Below are 15,509 nucleotides of genomic sequence, written 5' to 3'. Positions count from 1 at the left end.
TGAAGCTTATTTTGCTTTCGGGCCTAAGTCAAAACATAATCTTCTTCTTCTTGTTGTTGTTAGCTGCAAAGTCGTGTCTGACCCATCGCGACCCTATGGACAACGTTCCTCCAGGCCTTCCTGTCCTCTACCATCTTCTGGAGTCCATTTAAGCTAATGCCTACTGCTTCAGTGAATCCATCCAGCCACCTCATTCTCTGTCGTCCCCTTCTTCTCTTGCCCTCAACCTTTCCCAGCATTAGGCTCTTCTCCAGTGAGTCCTTCCTTCTCATTAGGTGGCCGAAGTATTTGAGTTTTAGCTTCAGATCTGGCCTTCTAAAGAGCAGTCAGGGTTGATCTCCTCTAGGACTGACCGGTTTGATCACCTTGCAGTCCAAGGGACTCGCAGGAAAATTTTACTATTCTAAAACTTTACTGTAATTGCTGCCAATAATGTATTACAGATCCTAATATTGTCATAAACACACTGGATAAACAGAATCAGATGAACTGTTGTTGTTTATTTTTTTTTAAAAAACCAGATAAATATGTTGCACTCAAACTCCAGCTCCTAGAACTACATGCTTATTTCCCCTCATACGATGTTTATAGATTTGTAGTAGTTTCCACACTGCTTATGGTACATTCATATCTACATTCATTTATGGTAACTAGTGAAGTATTCCTATGTAGAAGGGGAAAAAATCACGTGGTAGGAAATTTTTTAAATCAGTTTTGTGTTAGTACAAAATCTTTTTTGGAAAGTGCTTTTTCTGTAGTAGTTACTTCTGTTTCTCTAAGTGGTGATGTAGGAATATAATTTATATAATTAAAAATTGCAGGTAGTTCTCAACTTACAACCACAATTGAGCCCAAAATTTCTGTTGCTAAGTGAAACAGATGTTAAGTGAGGTTTTTTGCCCCATTTTACCTTTATTGACACAGTTGTTAAGTGAATCACTGCAGTTCTTAAGCTTCCCCATTGACTTGTCAGAAGATTGCCAAAGATGATCACCTGACCTTGGGACACCACAACCATCACAAATATGAGGCAGTTGCCAAGCCTCTGAATTTTTATCATGTGACCACAGAGATGGTGTAATGGTCTTAAGTGTGACAAATGGTCAAAAATCACTTTTTTCAGTGCCGTTGTAACTTTGACTGGACACTAAATGAATGGTTGTAAGGCGAAGACTACCTGTATATAAAATCTGAAAGAAACTCGGACACTGTTTTGCCCCGAGGCAGCAAGTAGCTAGACAGGATACACTGAACTCCCAGCTGGATGAAGTTTCTTGAATAGATTATTGTAAGAATAAGAGGCATGAATAATATTAGAGGCAGATAGATAAATAAATAAAATGATCTATGCCATGTTTCTTCAGCTGTCAGAAAGCCCATAGATCACATCAGATGAACTCTGAAACTGGCTTAGGTGCAAACACCATGCAGCGATCCCCTTCTATGCAGAGGGTTGTCTCTCAGGGATGAACTTCAGTCTGTCTGTTCTTCTGGACTAATTACATTTGCTGCTTTGAAAAAATATATTCCCAGCAGCTGACACATGCCTCAGACATTCCACAATACATGGATAAAGAAGTCCACTTAACCATACCTATCAATTTCCTGCTCTGGATGGCTAAACTGGGTATCAAAGAGTTGAGATCTTGATAGGCTGAACTAATTGATAAAGAGTCTGGAAGAAACCCTGACATTATGCTATGCTGATTATCATGTCCCCAGAAAAGCAAAGACAGAAGAAATAAGATTCAGGACATCAGCTAAAAATGCTTAACTAACACTTACAGTCTGTATGCATTGACTACTTTTTTTTTTAAAAAAAAGGGGGGTGGGTGGGAGGAACTATGCATCTAGGGTAGGGGTGTCAAACTCAATTTCATTGAGGGCCGCATCAGCATTGTGGTTGCCCTCAGGGGGCCGGGTGGGTATGGCCAGGATGGGCGTGGCCTACTGGGTGGGCGTGGCTAGAATGCCTATGGCTACTGGGTGGGCGTGGCCAGCTCTACATCGTTTGCATCAAGGGTGCCTATGGGGGCCTGGGCAGGAGTGGGACAGATCTGAGGGTCTCTGGCAGAAGGAGGGACTCTGGGCCAGGGCCAAGGCAGTGTGGGCCATTCCCTCACTGTTTCCAGGATGGCTTCACGGGCCACATGAAACCACTTCACGGGCTGGATCTGGCCCCCGGGCCTTGTGTTTGACATGTTTGATCTAAGGAAAACCATACATCTCATTCTTTTTCTACGATTCCACTTACAAAGAGATGGAGATGTAAATAGAAATATAAAATGTATACAGGATGTTTTTTTAGTGCAAAAGACGGCTTTTAAGAAAACCAACTCAAGGCTTATTTGTCTTGTGTATCATGGCACATGAGAAAGCCACATATCTTAAAGGTGAAATATTTTTATTTTATTTTAAAAAAAACCAGGATTGACTATTGCATCAGGATATCACACAATAGTTTTAGACTAATCAAAAGAACAAATATGAGGTGGAAAAAAGATGAACCACTAATCTGAGATCCACGTTACACAGATACCTGATGAAGACAAGTGAATAGAGATGTGTGTAGTTTGCTTCTACGAGATAAGATCATCTTTCAAAGTGTCAGGAGTTGCTCCTGGCTCATTCTGGCAATGGTGAGGTTTAAATATGAGATTTTCAACAAACTAAGTTAACAAACCTGCACTATCTTCATGTGTAGAGTATTAATAATGGTACTATAAGCATACCACAATTTAGATTACAATAATTAAAATGATCACCATTATACATAAGTGAACCCAAAGAATATGTTCCTGGAATGCAGCAAAAGCAAATATAAAACTGAGTCATGCAAATGAGAACTCAGCATATTTTGTTTCTTGATTCTGCAGAGAAGCACCCTCTTCAGTTTTATACTTAAAATAATTTATTTGGTAATCAAATGGTTCAGAAGTACAGCAAATCCTTTGCATATTATTATTTTTTTCACAGAAAGTGAGAGATTGGAAGAACAATGGAATGGGATCCATCCAAGCATTAGTTGCTCTTTGGAACTTTAAAATAATGTATCAGGAATCATTCAGGACTCAGAACTGATTCAGGAAATCTGCATTCATACTGCTTAGCAGCAATATCAGGCCTGTTGTGGAGGGAGGAGTCTAAAAGACAAGATTGCCATCCTAACTTTTTTGACCCTTATCAACCCTGCTTATGCAGCTGAATAGCACAAAACCAATGCTTGTTGGGCTTCCTGGATGGAAGCCAAGCTGTTCATATTTTTCTATCTACGAGCAATTGTATAATAATTTATTTTTATCAGAAGGCTTTGTTTGCAAAGATTAGCTTTAGATTTCAGATTCAGGTTGCTTTTTCAGAAACACTTTTCTAAAAAAATAGGATGACTGCAGGATTGCACAAAGAATTTTCCCCTTTTTATTTGTAAAGGAAACAGTAGGCCCTAGTTTAGCCTGTGAATAAATCATAGCTCCTGGCATATACATTTGGCTGACATTCAGAAACTCTCTGGGTTGCTTATCATGCATGGTGCCAATGCCAAAATTTTTAAACAGTTATCATGCACATTTTTTCCTTCCTTTCTTAGCCAATTACAGACAACGACAACATAGCCTGTAGTCTGTTTAAACTTTAGCTGCATCATAACCAATGTGCTCAGATTCCACAAGAAGATCCCAGGTCACATTTATGTCACTCCATCTAATAAATCTCAGGGTCTTTTAAAAGCAATTCCTATAAACTACCTTTTGGGAAAGAGGCCCTAGAATATGATCTGTCTTGTCTAACCCAGAATAGAAGCAGTCACTCCTTAAAAATAGTCAAGAGTCCCTAGCAACAATGTTTTAGTCAGTTACATTGGGGTTAATTTTTCAAGTCCTGCATCTAACGTATTTAGTTTTTATTTTGTTGGTGGCTTATTTTTAGCTATATTTGCCTCAGCTGTTCAAGAGCATATACCTTTTGTTGTTCTTATAAATTTTTTTGCACTGCCAATTAGAAAGTTAATCACCTCTATAAATTAACTTATGGATATGGTTTAGTGCACACTGTAATAAAACCTGTGAAATGTGTCTCGATCATTCTTAAGACTGTGTATTAGTGTAAGATTACAGTGGGAAATGTAAATAATGTGGGATACAAATTTTTAGGGACATGGATATATTCTCTACCTTAAGTTATTTGTAAAAATAATAAATATGCAATATAAATAAATAAAAATAAAAAAAGATGAGGAAAGTATATTAGAGCAAGCCTGCATTTTTTGTTTTTTGCAACTACTATACAAAGAGCAACATCAGTCATACTATATGGGTCTCAAGTGTTGTTCAAATCAGTACACTAATTGCAAAAGCATAGTATTCAGTACAGGTTTAAGTACCCAATCCACTCTCTGTGCATGTGTGCACAGGCACACGTGAGAAAGAAAGCCATAAGCACCAATAGCAATCCAAATGATAATAGATTTAATTTGCAGGTTTTTTTTAAAAAAAATCTGAAATTGTTTGATACACTTCTTCTTTTAGAAGTTTTTTCACTAAGCTTATTGCAATTATTTTAACTTCCCTCAAAATGCCCAAATCAGCTTACAAAAGCCTATGCTTTTCAATAAATCATGTTGATAGAAAATGTTTCCTGAATGCTCAGAAAACAAATGTCTTAGTGTATAGGAGAAAGGAAAACTGACTTTGAATTTTTAACGTGAAGAGAAATTCTGTAGAGCAGTTGATTGTGCAAAATACTCTTCTACACAAGGATCTTATTTTGACAGAAAACATATAAAAGTTAAATCTTGAATGTATGTTTTAACAGCTGAATTGGGATGCATAAGATCCTTTTCAAAGGGTTAATTCTTCCAATCAGAACAAGGAAAGGACTAGGGATGCCATTTCTGGCTAAACAGCTGATCAACTAGGCTTTTCATTTAGGGAAACACTATATTTAAGCTGTTTTGAGGCACTCCGTTTTGGATCAGGCCAATTGTTTTTACAATGCATTGCAAAACAGACATTTCAAAAAAGAAAATCAAGGATACAGGAGTGTTATGATTGTGCAGAAAATGACAATATTTCCACATGTATTTATTGAGAAATACTAAAGATATACACATTTTGTACAAGCTTTCAATATTAATTTACAATTTCTTAAATAATATTATCCTAGATAAAATCATGATTTACATTACACAGGTCCTTGGCTTTAAAAGTTCCATAAGGCTGCTATTGCTGGGCATTCAAATGCAATATTGGCTCATGTCAGTTATGCTTCACGCTAAAGAACTAAATACCACATTGATTCAAGCGTCTAAACGTGGCTCCAACCCTCCTCCCCCCCATCCAAAATGAAAATCACATCTAAAATTAAAATGGACACAGCCCATATTTTTCAATATACGGAGATTTAGATTGGGTTCTCTTGCTCAACCTATTTCAACAGCACATTTACTATGAATTAGCAAGTCCTTTTAAATTCATGTTTGGTTTACATTATTTAGGTAAAGGTAAAGGTTCCCCCGCACATGCGTGCTAGTCGTTTCTGACTCTAGGGGCCGGTGCTCATCTCCGTTTCAAAGCCGAAGAGCCAGCGCTTGTCCAAGGATGTCTCTGTGGTCATATGGCCGGCATGACTAGACGGCAAAGGCGCACGGAATTCTGTTACCCTCCCACCGTAGTGGTCCCTATTTTTCTACTTGCATTTTTACGTGCTTTCGACTGCTAGGTTGGCAGAAGCTGGGATGAGTAACAGGCGCTCACTCTGTTACGCGGCACTCGGGATTCGACCCGCCAAATTGCCAACCTTCTGATTGACAGGCTCAACGTCCTAACCCACTGAGCCACCGCGTCCCTTACACAATATTTAAGTTGGTCCTAATTAAGACGTTACCCTATTAGAGAATTTGCAAACATATTTTACTTATTTAAATTGGCTCCAATTGCTACCTTTATTTGGGAAGACGTATGACTAAAAACCCCTCCAGCTATTAAAAATGATCTGTACAGGGAGAAAAATAAATTCTCTCCATACAACTGCAGCCAGATAATGGAAGGCCATGGGTAGGTCTGCCACAAGAAGGAACAATGGATGCACTATGGCCAACGGCTAATGAAGAGGGGAGAAAGGAGGGCACGCAAAGTCCTAAAGGAAGAGACTGTATGTAAAAATGTAGAACACTCTCTACATACTTCATATTTCCAATAAACTACTATAGTTTATTGATTTGAACCCTCTATCCATTATTACTTTGTACTTCTCTTAAACTAAATTGTGCTGTTCTTCTATCTCAAGCCCTATATTTAAAGTGCTTCATATTTAAGTGCCGTTTCTGTTCAAATTAGTACAGCATTTGCAAAGCATAATCTGCAGTATACACTGTCTTAAGTGCACGGCTATTTAACAAACATTGTGTGTGTCTGCATATGCACACAGATGCAAGAGAAAAAGCAATGGCAATCCAAATTCTTAAAACTTTTTTCTAAAAAAAATCTAGAATAATCTTCTCTTACTTGTCCTGCAATTATTTTAACCTTCCTCAAATGCCAAAATCAGGTCAATTTAATTTGCCTCAAATTTTAATTCAGCAGCAATGTCCTGCTTGTCTTCATTATCATTTTTTTAAGGAATCACTTAAAAGGACAGTATTTGACACTGCTTATTTCTGCATCTAAAAGTTTGGCAGTTCTGATCCTTGTTATTATGCATGAGATTTCATAATTTTTTGTCAAAGCATTAATGGATACAATAATAATGGAGCAATGTTTAGCAAATTCAAATGTAAAGCAGAATAAAGAAAAGTGATTACGTCAACTGAAAACATTGCAATCTGTCAACAGTACATCACTGCCAAACAAACATATACTGCAGTGCCACTCTGTCATTTTGATAAAACAGCTTCCATTCATATTTTTATAGAATATCTTGAAATTATTGAGGAACACTTTTTATAAGAAGTATAATTTTATGGCTAGATTAAAAATGCACATTGTTTAATGATTCATAGATATTTTTATTATAGTCTGTGACCAGGAATAAGGGTTTGTGAATTTTCACCTTACGTAATTAAAATATGTGAAAAGTGTAAAATTGGTTGGATGGCTTGCAGACTTTATGAACATTTTATGGACATTTTTAACCTATTTATTTCTAAATATCCAAAGAAGACCCAAAAACATTTCAAGCTGATACAATAATTTCCAGTGGTCCTTTGGGCAAATAAAACAAGTTTAAAATAACAAGTTTGAAAAAATAAAATGTTTGCTGCATTAAAAATAATCACAAGTGAAATTGTGAGAAATACTATCTCTAAGCTCTTTTAAATTAGAATTTTATTAATGCAGAGGATAGCACAGAAAAGAAATTCACTTCAACTGATTTTATTTTCATATTGTAGACCTTCATATCTGAACACTATTTTTGTGCATTCCAGAGATATAAATGTTGAGTACCCGGTCTTCATCAAAGAATTTTATCTCTGAAAAAAACAATGAACATTTCATTCCAGAGTGCATTTTCATCTAACTGTTCTGTAAGGCAAAATGACACCTGTGTTTTTCTATTATTAAGTCTCTGAATTTTGCAAGGATTTTCATTCGGCCTATAATGGTACGGCTAGACCTAGCTTACCAACTCCTTGCAGTGACTGCTCAACGTTATGACAGCCTGAGAAAAGAAATTTATGACTTTATATTTGTGGCTGTTGCAGCATTCCTGCCATCACTAGAGTGCAATTTGGGCACTTGGCAACAGGTGTACATTTGCAACGGTCACGTGATCACTATTTCTGGCTTTCACAGCTGGCTTTTAACAAATCAGTGGGGAGGCTGGCTGATAGTTGAAAGTCGCGGTCATTGTTCCACTTAATGGCAATGGCAAGTTTGTGGGGACTTGCTTAATGACCGCAGTTCATTCGTTAAGTTGGGCATAATCACATGATGTTTCACTCTACAACCAAGTTGCTTAGATTTAGAGTTGCCACCAAACCTAACTGTGATTGGTAAATGAGAACTACCTGTATGGAGATCCACTGTCCTATCATATAAATGGTTACATTTTTCTGTAGTGCCAATTCATCTTGCAGATTCTCAGCTTTATCTTCCTTCATTTTCTGTCTACGCTCGAAGTGTTTCAGGTTTTCTAAACTCTTGTGGTAGTGTTTTTTAAGAGTGATTTGCCATCACAGCAAACAAATTGGGAAGCCCATTCTCTTTGTCCCGTATCCAACTGGCCCTCAGCCACGCGTGCAAAGCATAACTGCAACAGCCATTAATTACATCAGGAGGCTGCTACTCTGTTCTTAAATACTATCCAGTCTCATTCCTTCCCCCACCTCCCACAAGGCTTATCCACAAATTATACGTCACCAGAAAAATCACAGAATCGCTAAATTGAAACAAACAACTTGTGACAACTAGAGAGGAGAGAATCTGGCCCTAAGAAAGGTATACAAGGCAGTTAAGAGGAAAATATCACAAAATCGACTTTAAAAATAAAAGCAGTGCAGGTAGTGCTCAACTTACAACCATAACAGAGCCCAAAATTTATGTTGATGAGACATTTGTTAGGTGAGTTTTGCCCCATTTTATGACCTTTCTTGTCACAGTTGTTAAGTGAATTACTGCAGTTGTTAAGTTAGTAACACGGCCATTAAGTGAATCTGGCTTCTCCACTGACTTTGCTTGTCAGAAGGTTGCAAAAGGGGATCACCTGACCCCAGGATACTGTAACTGTCATAAATAGGAGTCATTTGCCAAGAATCTGAATTTTGATTTTGTGATCATGGGGATGCTGCAATAGTTGTAAGTGTGAAAAACAGTCATAAGTCATTTTTTTCAGTGCCATTGTAACTTTGAATGGTTACTAAATGAACCGCTGTAAGTCGAGGACTACCTGTAAAACAGAGCATTAAAATAAACACAGTGGAGTTACAACCATCCATCTCAAGTTAGAAATCCTTAGAAGTTAGAAGGAACAAAAATACTCTTGTTGTCCACATCAAGGTCACAGCTTGTTTAAGTTCTTGGGGAGGGGGGGATTCTAAAGTGGGTGGGGTGTTGCCACAGACAGGGTAACACATGCTGCCCACCTCCTTTGTAACAAATGACTTGCACACTATTATTATGCAAACACGAGATCAAAATGATATGCAGGACTGAATTTACACATTCAAATTGTTTGATTTTTGACTTCATATATTGTATGAACCAAACCAACTCTGGTTTATTCCAGAATCCATAATATAGTGCAATGTTAGAAAAACCACTGCTGCAAATAAATGTAAGCATAGTCAATATGCTTAGGAAAAACTAACCAGAGGAACAGAGCATCCCACTGGGATTCATGCTGACCTACAGCTCCAGAATCACTTTAAGTGCTGGTAGAAACTCATGAATTGAAAGGATATATTTCTTTTGGACTGGACCACATAATGGGTAATTTATAAATTACATTTTCCTTTACTTGACAATTTTAGGAGAATATTATTGTAGATCTAGCAATCTTTTGGTTTGTCTACTGTATTTTTTGTTGCGCAAAGAGCTAGCAACTCCTTTTTTTATTTAGCTGTTTTCTTTTACTTAAAAGTTTCACTGTATCACATTCAGCCATGTTTATATGTACCTTACTGAATGTTAAATATACTACATTATAATTTGATACCAGGTCAATAGGTAAGAGTAGCCTGTTGGTTTTTTTTTACACATACTCCATAAATTAAACTCATTGCAGCACAAATTATCCATGTGTATTATACTTTTTTTAACACAAAAATTAAGGAAAAATTGTCAAATAATTTGCCATGTTAACTATTTGCTTACAGTACCCAATATTCCAATCTCTTGACATTTTTTTAAAAAAGTATTTGCATACAATCAGTGGAATTATTAAGAATCTAAATAAAAGCACTAACTTTCAGTTATATTTTTTTCTCTTACTGCAACAAACATTTAAACTGCTTTTATGCAGTACTGATTACTTGAATTTGAAATTTGGTCATGTCAAAAATTATCACAAAGAGTCATCTTTTTATCTACATAATTTTAAACCAATGTTACATTGTAACACACAAACAAGATCTTGTCATTTAAGGCACAACACATCATTATGCACATTCTGTCTGCCAAGTTTATAAAAGAGACAATTATTATTATATACCCCTTTCCACACACCTTCAAAACAAAACAATATAATAAATTGCATCCACTTCCAAAATCAGTTGCTAATGTCACGGCAAATTATTTTCATTTAATAATTTACACCTATTACAGATTGAGACAGGACTGCCAATGTATAGTCCAAGTGCATCCCAATTTTCTGAGTCAGGTAGGTAGCCTAAAGTTTGATTCAAACCTCCGTGCTGAGAATATATCTCATAGTGAGGAATGTTGTTGAACACCACCCTTGTCATTCACAAAATGCATTCATTCTTCTCCTTCTCCTTATCTACTGCAAACCTTGTTCACTCTGGCTAGGGCTCATTTGGTGCATACCAGCAACCATTTTTCTAGTTCTTCCATCATCAAAATGCTGAATATATAAGACCATGTAGAGAATCCTTTATGTCGTATTAAAACGCGTTGTCTCCATTCGGTGATCTGAATTCTTCGCAATGGAATCCATATATTGCTCTTTCTTTTTAAGACGATAATATGTGTAAAGCCGGAGGCACCATATCCAAAGTAAAAAAAATAAGTGTACTTTGAAATATGTATAAAAAAAGGAACAGTTACAAATACTCTAATTCCAGTGCTTGGTGTAGAGCCAGGAGGTCAGAGTGGCTAGATATTCTCCAGAAAGGCATGTTATGCTGCATTCGTTAGAGGGAGGGAGAGAAGGCAAGAAGAATGAACAATATATCATACACATCACATATTTTCTTTTTATATATTATGATTATCTTGATTTTTCTTAGTAAGACATAAATAAGAAAATAAAACAAAGCAAATGTCCAAATAGATCTGAAAAAAATATACAAAAAGCTGCATAAGCCCCTTAATAAATTCAACTTTTTAAATTATTATTCTGTTCAATTATATCTGTTTCTCAGAGATTGCCTAGACCAGTCCTTGTAGTTTTCTTGGCTTGGCAAAGTTTTTCAGAAGTGGTTTGCCATTGCTTCCTTCTTAGGGCTGAAAAAAAATGACTGACCCAAGGTCACCCAGCTGGCTTTGTGCCTAAGGCAGGACTAGAACTCAAAGTCTCCAAGTTTCTACCATGTTTCCCCAAAAATAAGATTGGTTCTTGTATTAATTTTTGCTGCAAAAGTTTGGTCTTATTTTGGGAGAAATATGGTACTAAACGTGTCTGTCTGTCTGGGGCTTATTTTGTGGGTGGGGCTTATATTACGAGCGTCCTGAAAAATCATGCTAGGGCTTATTTTTTCTGGTTGGGTCTTATTTTCGGGGAAAATAAGGTAGCTTGATGCCTTAACTACTGTACCAAATTGTTACTCCAACTTTGTTTACCAGAACATATGTAAGGAATAACATAGCTTCATTTCAAAGAAGTAAATTTGGTAGCAATCAAGTATGTAATAATCTTCGTGACAAAATATATTTTGTATAATACAGGGAAAATCCATGATCTATAAAATATTAATGATTTTTACTTAGTTTTAATTTACAATTGTCATGCCTTGTGATGTCTTCAGAAAATGCAATACTCAAGAAAAAGCAGGCAAATGAACATACCACACATTTAATTTTAGCACTCACTTTCAGTTTAACCTTTACAATATAGCATGTTTCTCTCTGAATGGTGATTACCCAGAATATACCCCCAAATATAATTCTGTCTATATGGGAGATACCAAAAAGAAAATCTGTATTGGTTATATATGAAATTAAATTGCTGCCATGTATGAAACTTTCCTTGAAAGCAACATGGTTACTTAGATTATATTATTCAATAATCAAAACTTCTACTATGATTAACCAAGTTATCAGTCTGACTCCAGTGAATTTAGGAAAGCAAAGTCTTATGAGGAATATGCCTTTTCTGCAATTAAAAACATTGCAAAAAGGCATGAGCATGTGTGATACGCATTTTAATAACTTTATTTTTACTGACTGCAGATCTATTTGAAGAATTTGCCTTCTTTTTTTAAAAACAAATTTCTACAAATGTTCATGCACATAACAAGTACAGTTAGAGGGAAGCATGCCAACTCTAAAATAATCAGTCACCCGGTTTCCTGAATAGGCTACCAGACATTCTCAACATCTATATATTACATCTATAAGGCAACCATTTGGAACCAGCACTGCAACTATATACAATAACTATATTATATATTTTATACAGGTAGTCCTTGACTTATATCAGGTTATTTAGTGACTGTTCAAAGTTACAATGGCACTTAATGACTTTTCACTATTTGTCACAATTATGACCGTTATAGCATCCCCATGGTCATGTGATTTACATTTGGATGCTTGACAACTGACTCACATTTGCAGCATCCTGGAGTCATGTGATCCCCTTTTGTGACCTTCTGAAAAGCAAAGTCAATGGGGAAGCCGGATTCACTTAACAATGTGGCAAGAAAAGTCATAAAATGGGGCAAAACTCACTTTAACAAATTTCTCACTTTAATGACATAAGTTGAGGACTACCTGTATGCCGTCCAAGGCAAGTATACACTGCTGAAATCTTCTATATAACTGTTTTACACTGAACACTAAGTGTTCAAAGATTTAATGTTCAATTTAATAGAAATCACAGCTCTCTAAATATAAATGTGGAATAAATGCAGCTGGGCCTGTCTTGAGAATAAAAACAATTTAAATTATAATCAATTTCTTAAAATACATTTATAGCTTATACTCTGAAATAACTAGCTCTTGGCATATTATTCCCTTTTCAGATCTGTTAGAAGATCAATGTGCTGTTTCCCTTATATGACACAAAACACACTTTGCTGGGCCAAATCCACATGAGGTGTTTAATTTGGTTAGAGTTAGTTTTTTTTTAAAAGATCTATAATCAATATATATATTATTTAATTTCCACATCTTGCCCATCCCCATAAAGCCTGTGTTTGAATCCAAATGGTTTGATTATATCTTATTCTTATGATCTTGGCATATGTTACTGAAATAATTTGACAGAAATGCAAACAAAATAAGCTTGCATAAATATTTATGGAACACACTAACATTTCATGAAACAAGTTACCTTTTTTGCTGCCTGTTCTTCTTCTACACCATCCCCAATTACAACATATACTACTTTTCTGCCAAACCTTTGCATTATTCGTTCAAAGCAACTTTCTTTTCCTGGAAGATAAATGAGATAAGAGTTCAGAGAGAAGTTACCTGGTTAGCTGCATGCTCTTCATCTCGGCCATCTCCAATCACAACATAAGTTATGTTAGTGCCAAACCTGGATACTACACGCTCAAAACAGCTTTCTTTTCCTGAAAAATAATGCACTATTTATTTGTGCTCTCAAAAAAGAAATATCACAGTGATCTCTAAAAAGGCTAAGGGATGCATATTCCAAAAAAAAATATCATACACTACAAAAACTTCCATAATATTAGTGCCTTTTTAAGTTTATTTTCTGCCACAACTCACAGGAAACTTAGGTAAGCTAATATTTGATATTTCAAGACAACATGCAAGGTGTCCCAAAAAAACCCTAACAGAGCATGCAATTTTTTTTGTTCCTCTGGACATAAAGAGCCAGATTGTCTACTCTCCCTCAATCTGGGCATCCCAAAAGTTGCACTTGTTTTCTTAGAGTAGCCCTTTTTATTTTCAAGTAAACAACTTCAACATTTTCAAGTTCAATAAATTTTCCATACTGGGAGAGGGTCAACTCTTTCTAAATAAAGATTTGTGGCAATGAAGCACGCAGAGCATTTTTTAAAAGGTATATCACAATATGCAGGTGTATGAACAAAACATCTCTCTTCAAATCATCAAAGCTGCTGTTTATTTGTACAGTTGCTTTGAAAGCTATTCAAGCATGCAGTCCCTTTGCTTCAGGAATAGTTGTGCCTTGCAAAAACAAAACAAAACCCAGCCTATTTTAATGATTAGAGGAAAAATACATGTTTGTAAAGTACCTCTTTCAAATGCTTGAATAGCCTTACTAATGATAATAGAGGGGTTGGTACATCCAAAAGTGTGTGTGTGTGTGTGTGTGCGTGTGTGTGTGTAAAACTAGGAATCTAGTTATCTGATCTTAATGTATAGTTTTTATGTACAATTCTTACAAGTGAAGATCTTCCCTAACTGAACTAAAGTGCCGTTAGTAGTTTAGAAGACATTTGGAAACCACCAGCAAACTATATAAATGGAAAGGAATTGTGATACGTACCTATTTTAGTTGCACTGTAAATATTTTCAATAGGAAAAACACCTCCTAAACTATACAGAAGCACTTTTGCTAGGGCTGGTACAAGTTGAGTTGTTGTTACCAAGACATTTACACAGTTACTCCTATAGAGAAAGACAGAGTATACATCTGCACAATGATAAAACAAATTAGCTATAGATCAGCCATCAGTTACTACTTTATTACCGTACTACAACAATAATAAGTATTTCAATATTCTGTACATTGCAAGTTTCACAATTGTGATATTCCATCTTCAGCTGAGTTTCTAAATTCATAGAATATACTACTTTATGAATTGAAAAACAGCCTTTTTGTCCATTTTTTTATCATTTTTTGAACTTACAAAGAAATCAATATAATTTTATAGGCTATACAGTTTACAGAGTATGATAGGCTAGATGGGTGAATAGTTTGGCTTGCAGTTCCCTGTACAGTAGTCTTTGATTTACTACAGCAATTTCCATTGCTAAGTGATGCAGTTGGGAGAGGTCCCCAAAGCTGTAGGTCTGGGAGACTGTAGTGCAAGTTGTGGAAAGTGCACGAGGATGTGTGTGAGAAGCACAGCACAAGTGCAGAGGGATTGAGAGAAGGCATGCAGGTGGTGGAAGCTTATCCCAGTGATCTGTGACCTTTCCTGCTGATTTCCCAAATGACATCCTGGGGAAGCCAATAGGAAAGGTTGCAAATAACAATCATGTGATCATCAGGCACTGCAACCAGTCAGTAATACGATCCACTTGCCAAGCTTCTAGATCACAATCACATATTTCCTGGGATGCTGAGATGAAAATAGCTGTAACCACCATTTGTTCACTGCCATTGTAACTTTGAATGGTTGCTGGACAAATGGTTGTAAGTTGGGGACTACCTCAATGCCTAATTTTCTACTTACAATATCACCTTTGCATTATATAAGGGATAGGTGGGTATTCTGTTGGCCAGGAGATGCCTTTGGAATATTACCCTTACCAAATGCCTTCAATGTTGAGTGTAGTGAGTCTGTAAACACTCATCACTCCCTCTAACCACTCTGCTCACTCTAATCTATTTTCAAGTGGCAGTCATGCTTCCTCATCAAGTATAGCGTTGTAGTAATCCTCTATTTTTATTTTCCAAAAATGCCTAAGGGCCATGGAGGCATTCCTGTTAATAAAGAGAATACTGTCTGCTAGCAT

General features: G+C 36.2%; 1 protein-coding gene and 1 long non-coding RNA gene across 5 annotated transcripts in view; one reads left to right on the top strand and one right to left on the bottom strand.

The window, feature by feature from the left end:
* Positions 1–15,509, top strand: part of LOC310631544 — a 394,516-nt gene that overhangs the window by 92,324 nt on the left and 286,683 nt on the right. The window lies entirely within an intron of this gene.
* EYA4 (EYA transcriptional coactivator and phosphatase 4) overlaps positions 5,040–15,509 on the bottom strand; it is a 108,644-nt gene continuing 98,174 nt past the window's right edge. For all 4 annotated transcript variants that reach the window (XM_083352176.1, XM_083352178.1, XM_083352179.1 and 1 more), the window contains 3 exons: positions 14,314–14,435; positions 13,165–13,265; positions 5,040–10,795 (listed from right to left, as the gene is read on the bottom strand). In XM_083352176.1, the coding sequence (XP_083208302.1) occupies positions 10,715–10,795; positions 13,165–13,265; positions 14,314–14,435 (304 nt within the window). In that variant the 3' untranslated portion in view covers positions 5,040–10,714. The remainder of the gene's footprint in view (positions 10,796–13,164; positions 13,266–14,313; positions 14,436–15,509) is intronic.

Source organism: Vipera ursinii (genome assembly GCF_947247035.1).
Source record: "Vipera ursinii genome assembly, chromosome: 1".
In the NCBI taxonomy this organism is placed as follows: Eukaryota; Metazoa; Chordata; class Lepidosauria; order Squamata; family Viperidae; genus Vipera; species Vipera ursinii.
The sequence above is the reverse complement of the archived record's forward strand: the minus strand, read 5'-3'. Positions and strand labels throughout refer to the sequence as shown.